This window comes from Chlamydomonas reinhardtii, chromosome 1 (assembly GCF_000002595.2).
Source record: "Chlamydomonas reinhardtii strain CC-503 cw92 mt+ chromosome 1, whole genome shotgun sequence".
Lineage (NCBI taxonomy): Eukaryota > Viridiplantae > Chlorophyta > Chlorophyceae > Chlamydomonadales > Chlamydomonadaceae > Chlamydomonas > Chlamydomonas reinhardtii.
This window is the reverse complement of record NC_057004.1, coordinates 2,722,144-2,732,153: the sequence shown is the minus strand read 5'-3', so window position 1 is coordinate 2,732,153 and position 10,010 is coordinate 2,722,144. Positions and strand designations below refer to the sequence as shown.

Sequence of the window (10,010 nt, the reverse complement as noted above, 5' to 3'; positions counted from 1 at the left end):
CAAGACGGGTGTGAGCAAACCCATGGAATACAAGGTTATGGAGGCCAGTCGCGCAGGGACTGGGGAGGGGGACCTACAGAGCAAGTCTGGCCGACAGGATACGCCCACCGTGTCTCCCTCCCCTCCCCTTTCGCCTCCCTCCGTCGCTCGCACCCAGATCTTCATCTTCGTGGTGGCCTGCACACACATCGTGTACGGCACTGCAACCATCTACCTCACATTGTGGAAGGTGAGCCGTTTGGGGGAGCGGGTGACTGCTGGGGGCTGGGGCGCGGCGTGACGAGTTCAGGCGGTGTTGTCAACGGCCGTCCGTGTTGACTAGGAGTTGTGGAGCTTTCGGTAGATGCGATTGCAACTTGGCCTAGCTTCGCCTGGAGAGCCTGACCAGACAGACACAGACAGACACACACAGTCCTGCGTGTTTCGGCCCTTGTGCTCTCTATAACACACACACACACACACACACACACACACACACACACACACACACACACACACACACACATCTGTACACGCAGGTGCACATGTGGCGCAAGTGGGAGGAGGACGCGCACAAGCAGCACGAGTCGGGCGACGTCAAGGTCATGCAGATGCCGGCAGAGTGGGTGGCGCGGGCGTGTGCGTGTGTGGGTGTGCGTGGTGTGCGTGTGTTGCCTGTGGGAGGTGGAGCAACAGCGGGAGAGGCGGAGCTGGGAGTGGAAGACACGGTCGGGAGGCGGGCACGGGGAGGCAGGGGCAAGGCGGCGGCGTGTGCTTGGGGGTCTGCCGGCAGCCGTGTCCTGGGGCCACCGGGGGTTGGGGAGCGGGCGGCGAGTGATGCAGCCGGGATGGGAGCCCGCGCCTACAGCGGGCCCACAGCCCACGGCCCAAGCTTCCGTTCCGGTATCAAGCATCTTTCATCGCCTTTGTCCTCCTTCTTGGTCTTCTTGTGTTTAGCTCCTCCTTCTGCGGTATCGCGATTTCTCAGGTGGCTGTACAACAACCTGGGCCGCAACCGCGTCGTACACGCGGTGCTGGTGGTGCTCCGGCAGTGGACCACGTCCGTCAACCAGACCATGTACCACAACGCCCGCCTCATGTTCATCGAGAAGATGGGGCTGCCGTACGACTTCGACTTCCACGGTACGGCAGGGCAGGGCGCGCTTCGGGAATGTGTGTGAGGGGGGGCTGGCATGGGTGTGAGGGTAGGCGGGCGGGTGTGTGACCTTTGCCGAGTGTACGTCGCGCCGTTAACGGGCGGCTTGTGTGTAGGCACGTGGACCTCATCGTGCGGGTAACCCACTTGCTCAAAGTATGTGTCGGCGGCCTCTCCGAAGTCGCGGCTGAATCGGCGCCCCAACAGCCCGTGCTCCGCACCCACTGCACCCACTGCACCCACTGCACCCACTGCACCCACTGCACCCACCCGCATGTCGGGCCTCGCGCTGTCGGTCGCGCCTGATGCATGCCACGCCGCCGTGCAGAGCTGGTGGTGATGAGCCTGGAGGAGGAGCTGGCCAGGACGGTGGGTGGGTGGTGATATGACACGAGGCAGGGGGCGTTTTAGCATGTGTGTGCTGTGATATGGCGTTGCGGCCGGCGAGGTAGGAGGTTGCGCAGCCGCTGCAGTCTTAGCGGCAGTCTGCTACGACTCGATCGCTTGTTCTCACGCCACACTGACACCACCACCACCACAACCACTTGTCACCTCGCCGTGCCTCACGTCTTCTCCCCTCCCCCCTCCCATCCCGCGCCTGCACGCGTGTGTGCGAATGCCCTCACGCTTTTGCCTGCAGCTGCATCCCGAGTGGCACCTGTGGTTGGTGAGCGGGGGGAGCAGGGGACCGCAGGGGCGCGGGGTTTGCGTGCGGCGTGGCGTGGCGTGCTGTGTATTGCTCCCCTGGCGTACCCTGGTGATATGGGCCCCCACCCAGTGGGGCCTGGAACCGGGGGAGTGGGAGGAGGGAACTAGAGGCGCGGGGTCCTGGCCCACCCACCCTTCTTCTCACCCCGCCCCGCCCCCTTTCCCCCCCCCCCACCCCCCAGATCGCTGTGGTGTGGTTCGCCATCCCGCCGCCAGCCTACGTGTCGTACTGGATGTACGGCCTGGCTTTCCTGGCGCTCATCGTCATCGGGGGCAAGCTGGTCGACATCCTGGTGCAGCTGGCGGTGCAGGTGTGTGTGTGCGTGTGTGTGTGTGTGTGTGTAGGCGGGGGTTGGCGTGGAAGGAGCGGGGGCTCCACTCTCCAGGCGGCCCGCCCACCTCGTGCATGATAACGCTGGCCTGCCCCTAACCCCACGCTCCAACCCCCTTAGCTGGTGTTGCCCACCCGCAACTCCGGACCGCCACCCCCCCCTCACCCCTTCCCCTCACCCCCCCCTCACCCACCCACCCCCTCACCCGCAGGTCGCCATCATCTACGGTGACAGCGTGGTGTTCGGGCGCCTCAACCAGAAGCCCTCACACAGGCGCGACGCGCTCGCGCTCGGTCGCACCTCTCTGCGCGCCCGCGGCCTGGTGTCCAACACCTTCCGCCGGCGCTTCCTGGAGACACACGGCGAGAGCCTCGGCATCCTGGGCAGCCCGTCGGGCGCGTCCAACGCCCACGGCGGCTCCGCCACTGACGACGACGGCGACGATGCTGACGACCTCGGCGACGGCCGCGCGACGGTGGGCGAGGGCGCGCGCGCGGTGGCGGCGGCCATGCGCGGCGCCGGCGCCGGCGGCAGGTCGGGCTCTGTGGTGGAGGTGGAGCGGCTGTCTAACAAGGCGCAGGCGGTGCAGCTGCTGCGCTCCTGGGCCTCCAGCTTTGCGGTCAGAGGCAGCGGCAGCAGCGGCGGCGGTGCAGCGGCGGCGGCGGCGGCGGAAGCAGCAGGCGAGGCGGCAGCGGAGACAGGGACAGGGACTGCGGGGGCGGTGTCAGGAGCGGGGGCGGGCGGTGAAGGGGATGTGGAGAGGCGGACCGGCCTGTTTGAGCGGATCAGCCCGCGCCTGTCAGCGCTGGTGACGCTGCCGCGAGGCGCAGCAAGCACCCTGGCTGCCGCGTCCGCGGCCACAGCTTCCACGGCAGCCGCAGCTTCCACGGCAGCCGCAGCTGCTGCCCCTGTTGCTGATGCTGGCGCTGGTGCTGGTGCTGATGCTGATGCTGCGGCCGCAACCGGCACGGTTGCAGCCGACGGCGCAAGCGCTGCCGCTGTCGCCGGGCCAGGCGCAGCAGCGGCGGCGCCGCAGCCCGCAGAGGGCTCAATGCCATCAGAGGCCGCGGGCGTGGGCGTGCGGCTTGCGCCGTCGGCTCCGCCGCCGTTGCAGGCGCAGCGCGGTCGCCGCAGCGGCGGCGGCTTGGCTCGTGGCAGCGCCCCCGCAATGGCAATCTACACGCTGCGGAGCATGCAGGCCGCAGCGGAGGCGCAGGCGGCGGCGGGTGTGCACGGAGCGGCGGCGGCGGCGGCGGCGGGCTCGGTGTCGCTGGCGGCGATACATGAGGGCGCCGCGCTTGACGCGCCGCCACCGCCGCCGCGGTTCCAGCAGCGCAACGGAGGGCAGGGCCGCCAACAGCACCCCCCGCAGGGCCGCCATCCCCACCAACTGCACCTGCCCCACCTCTTTGGCGGAGGTGGCGGCGGCAGTGCCCGGCACAGCGGTGACAAGGGTGGCGGCAGGCGTGGCAGCGGCGAGTCGGGGGGCGGCGCTGGTGGCGGTGCTGGCGGCGGCGCGGCCGCCTCGCTGCATTCAGGCGGCCAGGGTGCGGACGGCGGTCGGCGCCGGTCTGGCGAGGGCCTGGCGTCCTCCCTGCGCCGCTCCGTGTTTGAGATGTTCCAACACGGCCACCACCAGGCGCACGGCCAGGGGCACAGTCAGGGGAAGGGGCAGTCGCGCCAGCCCCCTCAGCAGCAGCAGCAGCAGCAGCTGCGTCACCCGCTGTCGTCCGTGCACGCCGCTTTTGCCGCGCACCCGCCGCCGGCTGCGCCGCAGGGGCCGGGCCCTGTGGCGGAGGCCGCGGAGGCGGAGGAGCCGTCCACGCGGGGCGACAGCGGCCCCGACAGGACTGCTGCGGGAGGTGACGGGCCCGGTGGCGCGGCGGTGGGCATTGCGATGTGCCCCGCGCCAGCCGAGCTGTACGTGAACGGAACAGACGGGTCTGCAGGTCTGGCAGTAGCAGCAGCTGCAACTATTGCTGACGATGCGGATGCCGCTGCTGATGCTGATGATGATGCAACAGCCAGGGCAGCTGCGGCTGTGGGCTCGCCCAGTTCGGCGCCGTGCAGCAAGGCGGCTACAGCCGAAGCCACGGCGGATGCTACAACCGATGCCACAACCAGCGGCCACCTCAGCTCCCAGCGCTCCGTCCATTTGGATGCCGGCAAGCTGGAGGCCGTCGGCAGTGGCGGCGGCGGCGGCGGTGGCGGCGGTGGCGGCGGCGGTGGCGGCGGCGGTGGCGGTGGCGGTGGCGGTGGCGGTGGCAGTGGCAGCTTGGGCAAGCCGCCGACGTTGGAACGGCTGCGGACGCTGTCGGGCGGGCGGCGGCGCGTGCCGCTGCTGCTGCGGCCGTGCTACTGCGGGGCCAAGTTCAAACCCAGCTCTAACACGGTACGACAGCCCGAGAGACGGGGGATGCGGGAAGGTGTATGCCATGCAATGCGGCGCGACGTTCGCGGCTTCAGCTGTGCCCCGACATTCTGGCTGCCACACCAAATGGTCTCGTGGCCAGAAATGTCATCACCACACCGTTGCACCAACTCAAGCTTGCATCCTGTTAACATGTTACCAATTCCCCTCGTTGCAATAAACAGTACGTGCGTGAGAAGCTGCGCAAGCACGCGGACGCGGGTGTGCACAACCTGGATGCGGCCGACTTCTTCTGGTTCGGCCGCCCGCACTTCCTCACATGGCTCTTCACGCTCGCCTATTTCGAGAACTCGCTCTCCATCGCCATCTGCATCTTCACGCTGACCGGGGTGAGCGGCGGCGGCAGGGGCGCGGGGGAAGGGGTTAGGGGAGGGCGATCAGGGGCAGGGATAGGGGTAGGGGACGGGGCTAGGCTGGCAGGGGGACGGAGAGGGGCGCCGGAGAAGGGCTGGAGGTCAGAGCGGCGGGCGGACTCGGTGGAGCAGGGTCCCGGTGCACTGCCACCACCCTCCCACATGCTCTCATCTCAACGCCTCTTACCCACCTGTCCCTTGAGCTCACGCCAACCTCCACGCCCGTGCTTCTTGCCCCGCCCTCCCTCCCTCCCTCCCGCCCTCCCGCCCTCCCTCCCGCCCTCAGCGCTTCAAGTCCGCCGGCACGTGGGAGGAGGTGCCTCGCTGGGGCGTCATCCTGCAGCTCCTGCTGGACCTGACGCTGGTGCCGCAGGTGTGTGTGGGCCCGTGTGGCTGTGGTGATGGAGGGGTGGGGGGACAGGTTTGGGAGGGTTGTAGACACCCGAGACCTGTGGGGGCAGGTCGGGTTTGCCCCTGAGGCCCGCGGCCACCTCTCGCGCCCAGCCTCCTCCTGTGGCGCCCTAGGATCCTAACCTCCCACCAGGCACCCCTTCGGAACGAACGGCTACCCCCTGGTTACCCCCCAACCCCACCCCACCTCAACCCTGGCTACAACTATCGCTTCTTCAGAATTGCTTAGAGGTGCAACCCCACCCCACCCCCAGCCCCACCCACCCCCCACCCGCTAGTTTGGCTTGGTGTGGTTGAGTTTGAACTGGTATCTACAACCCCACCCGCCCGCACCCCCGTGCTTCTGGCTACGCCTTCTCGTCTTATTTAACATGCATGGAACCTCCGCCCCCACCCCGCCGCACCCCTAGGTGGCCCTGGGCGTCCTGCCGCTGTACGCGCTGATCCAGCCTCTGGGCAGCCACTGCAGCCGCCGGCTGCTCAAGGAGGCGGCGCGGGCGGGGCTCAACCCGCGGCAGATGGGCGCCATAGCGCGACAGCTCAACATGCGCGTGGACCAGGCCGTGTGAGTGCGGCGGAGGTGTGGGGGAGGGGGCGCGCGTGTGTGTGTGTGTGTGTGTGGTTGCGTGTGTGTGTGTGGTTGCGTGTGTGTAGTTGCGTGCGCTAGCAAGGCGTGGAACGCTGCCTGTAAAGCGTGGCCTTGCCACTCCTGTCTTCCCACCACACCGTCTGCTCCGGTGCCTCCATGGCTCACACCGCCTCCCGCCGTGCCGCCCGCCCCCACCATGCCCTCCCGCTACAGCGCCTCCGCCGGCAAGCACGCCAGCCACCCCTTCAGCCTGGACGGCGTGGGCGCGGCGCTCTCGCGGCTGGTGGGCCTCGGCGGCAAGTTGGCACAGGTGCACCAGCAGGGGCCGCACCAAGAGCCGGCGGCGCACGGACACGGGGCACACGGCCAGCCGCCGCGCCGCCACAACAGCCGGCGCCGCAGCTACCTGGAGCTGTCGGACCTGAACGGCCGCGGCGGATCAGGGCTGATGCACACGCCCTCGCCGCGGCGGCAGCCCTCCTCCCTCGCCGCGGGACACACCGGCCGCAAGCAGGCAGGCCGGGGCGCAGCCCCCGGCGCCGGCGCGCCCGCGCCCGCGCCCGCACCCACACCCGCGCCCGACCCGCAACACGCCACTGGTACCAATGGCGGCGGCGGTGGCGGCGGCTGGCTCGGCTGGCTGCGCGGCGCTGTGGGCGCCAAGCCGCACCGGGCATCGCCCGGTCCGTCACACACACACCAGCCACCTCACTCCCAGTCACAGCCGCACTCGCATGCGCACACGCACGGGCGCATACACGGCCGGCCGCGGCCGCCGCCGGCTCTGGAGCTGGGTCCCTCTTTTGCGACGGCGCCGTCCGGCCGCACCGCCGCCAGCGCCGCCACGCCGTACAGCCTGCTGGAGGGCGGCGACACGCTGGGTCAGGGGCCGGGCCCGGGGCCGCGCTTCAACATGTTCCGACACCACGGACACCACCAGCAGCAGCTGCACGGACACCCGCACAAGGGGCAGCAGCAGGGAACTGGCGGCGGCGGCGGCGGTCACAGCAGCCAGGGGCAGGGGCTGGGGCTGGGGAACGGCACAGCGCAGGCGCAGGCGCAGGCGGCGCCGCTGGCTCGGGTGAGCGCCGGCGGCAGCAAGGCTCACGGCGGGCACGGCGGCGAGGGGCTGGAGCGCACCAGTGTGCAGCACGTCATTGCGTCCATGATCAACGCGCAGAGGGCCAGGTGGGTGGGTGGGTGCAGGGGGCGGGGGGTGGGGGCGGGGCGGGGCGTGACAGCGGGGGTTGCGTGGCAGCGGGTTGGGCTGTTGCACAGGAGGTATAGGCGGGCTGTGTCACAGGAGCCCGTTGCACTGAATACATGCACCTGCATGGCAGTAGCGCCAGTGCCGTCGCCCCGTCGCGCTCTGACACATGACCTTGGGTCCCCCGCGACCGCCCGGTTGCCGCACAGGGCCAAGGCCATGGCAGCCAATGTGGCCGCACACGCCGCAGACGCCGCGCACACGGCCGCACACGCCGCGGCAAACGCTGTGCCTGGCATCGAGCCCAGCGGCCCCAGTGGCGCCATTGAACCCAGCGGGCTCAGTGACAACACGCCCGCTGCACCTGTCAGCAGCACCGCAACAGCGTCCGCCAGCACCGGCGGCCCCAGCGTGCAAGGTGGCGGCGGTGACGGCGGCACTGGAGGACGCGCGTAGTTGTGCTTCTGGACGCACGGGATACTGGTGCATTGGCGGTGTGAACTTCAACCAACCTCAGTGCGTCTATATGGGTAGTATGGGCTGAGGCAGGGCAGTATGGGCTGAGGGTACTTCTGTTGTCCGGTGGCTTTAACTTCAATAAGACTGGCGGACTGGGCGAGACCAGGGTTTGCTGTGCAGTGCGCACGGGGGGACAGGGCTCCAGGTAGCCGTAGGCAGTTGAGGCAAGGTGCGAAATTCATATGGGTGAACAGATCTGAGTGACGAGGTGTTGTGTGTCATACTGTTTTGGGGCAGGGTGCGTTATATGCTGAGGCAGAGGGTCACCGAGTGGAGCGAGGGCGCGGCTGGTGCTTGGGCCACCAGAGGGAAGATGTACGGTACCCCTTTCCAATTGCGTAGCCCACAGTAATAGTGGTCTGTTCATATCAAAACTTGCAAAGAGGGGCGAGAGAGGGGGAGAGGAGGTGTAATGTGGGCAACCGTGGGGTGACGGGGAAGGTGGCGTAAGCAGGTGGGTGCGCGGGGGAGGGGAGCGCTCCGAGCCGCAAGTGTGGTGATGCCTCGTGTGGCCGAGAATGACGACGACGTCAACGTTGCTCGCATGCGGATGCAAGTTATATAACTAGTACCACTTGCTTAGCTGATCGCAATGCTGGTATCAAAGCCCCAGCCTACCACGACTCGGCAGACGTGCATTGCCGCGCGCGCTCCCCGCGCCGTCGTTGCTCGCAAGTCGCGAACCATAGTTGCAAGCCTGGGTTCCACCGCTAGCACTCCGGCGTCCGCGCCTTCGCCCGATATGGCGAGCCCAGCGATGGTGCTGGACCGCCTGCGCGGAGCCCTCTGGGGTATCTTCATCGCGGACTCTCTGAGCATGCCGGTTCACTGGTAGGTATCATGGGAATGTTTATCTAGTCGAAGCGGCGTTGGGTGTTTGGGATGTTGCGTCGCTTGACCAGTCGACGGCAAACATACGGGTCACTCGGGCGTGAACAGCGAGCTCTTAGTGTAGTGTGCAAAGGGGACGGGCTAGGAGTCAAAGGGGCATCGGCAGGTCCGGGCGGGTAGGAGGGGGGCCTTAAGCCGGTCGCCGCGCACCCGCACCCGCGCACCCTCACACTTCCGGTCTCCCGCATGCCCACCGAGCCCGCCCAGCCCAAACCTGCTGACTGCTGATGCCTACACTGTCTCCTCTGTGCCACCCCATCAACACTTCGCACACTCGCCGCATCTTCAGGTACTACAACCCAGGCGACATCCGCCGCGACTTCGGAGTCATTGAGACGTACCAGGTGAATAGAGGCACTCAGCACACAGCAACACAGCACGTCGCAGCGCGAAGTGGGGCTGGGAAAATCTGTGAGAGCGCGTGTTAAAAAGAAAGAAAGCGAGACCTAGCTGCAACCCGTCCACAAAGAGCTGAGAGATGCGGGGCCGGGCTCTTGGGCCGGGGGGTCACAGGGAGGCACGGGGGATGTCGCGGTACCGTGTGTCTTGTCGAACCAACGACATGGAAACCGTGTGTGTTGGGGCGGGTGGGTAGTTTATCCCAAGCCCAAAGAAAACAAGACCCAGGACCAGCCAAGGGGGGGGGGTGCGGGCGATCGGGGGTTGACTGGGCAGGCGCTGGAGAAGGCTCCCCAGGCAGGGGGCAGGGGGCAGGGCACCAAAGCGCTGACAGTGACAGACAAACACGCGCGGGGGCGCCTGGCGCTCTAGCTGCTGCGTGAGCCCGTTGTATCAGAGGCGCACTCGCCGCCGCCACACGCCGCCATCCGTTTGCTGATGCCGCCGCTGCCCCGCCCACCTCGCCGCACTCGCCTCGGGGCGCGCCAGGCGCCCAAGGCGCGCCACCCCTCCTCCATCATGTCCGTCAGCAACACCGGCGGCCACGGCCGCGGCGGACAGAACGGCCGCATCGTGGGTGAGTGGGCCGGCTGGCTGGGGGGGCGGGGCGGGGCGGGGGCTGCAGTGGGGGGGGGCTGCAGTGGGGGGGGGGCTGCAGTGGGGGGGGCTGTAGTGGTGCGGGCTGCGTGTGGAGGCCCTGAGCCTGGGGGAGGCGATGGCTGCATCAAGGAAGGCGCCTCAAGCCGTGGGCTGAGGTGGCTTTCAATGCACGTTCAAGGCGCGCGGGCGCGGGTGATCGGAGCAAGCGGTAGCAATGCGGGTGTGGCGCGGTGGGTGTGCGGGTAGCACCCCGCACGCACGCACCCACCCGCACGTCGTCTTCACCTCATGCTGCCGCTACCTCCGCTGCCTCCTCACCTCACCTCGCCTCGCCCCCCGGCCCGCCCCTGCAGGCGACGTGATCAACCACGGCAAGCACGACTTCTGGGGCAAGTCGGGTGTGCACTACCACCAGGGCATGAAGGTAGGGGAGGA

The 10,010-nt window shown here is 68.3% G+C and overlaps 2 protein-coding genes across 2 annotated transcripts in view; both read left to right on the top strand.

The window, feature by feature from the left end:
* CHLRE_01g016200v5 (uncharacterized protein) lies at positions 1-8,217 on the top strand. The gene is made up of 12 exons (XM_043058394.1): positions 1-229; positions 519-601; positions 968-1,122; positions 1,464-1,504; positions 1,776-1,802; positions 2,026-2,154; positions 2,387-4,567; positions 4,771-4,935; positions 5,246-5,332; positions 5,781-5,935; positions 6,173-7,147; positions 7,376-8,217. The coding sequence occupies exons 1-12, from the start codon at positions 38-40 to the stop codon at positions 7,620-7,622; spliced, it is 4,437 nt and encodes a 1,478-aa protein (XP_042928308.1). The 5' UTR covers positions 1-37; the 3' UTR covers positions 7,623-8,217.
* A 54-nt stretch (positions 8,218-8,271) lies between these two features.
* The window catches only part of CHLRE_01g016150v5 (uncharacterized protein), a 5,606-nt gene continuing 3,867 nt past the window's right edge, over positions 8,272-10,010 (top strand). The window contains exons 1-4 of the mRNA XM_043058393.1: positions 8,272-8,516; positions 8,866-8,920; positions 9,465-9,552; positions 9,929-9,999. Of these exons, the coding sequence (XP_042928307.1) occupies positions 8,428-8,516; positions 8,866-8,920; positions 9,465-9,552; positions 9,929-9,999 (303 nt within the window). The 5' untranslated portion in view covers positions 8,272-8,427. The remainder of the gene's footprint in view (positions 8,517-8,865; positions 8,921-9,464; positions 9,553-9,928; positions 10,000-10,010) is intronic.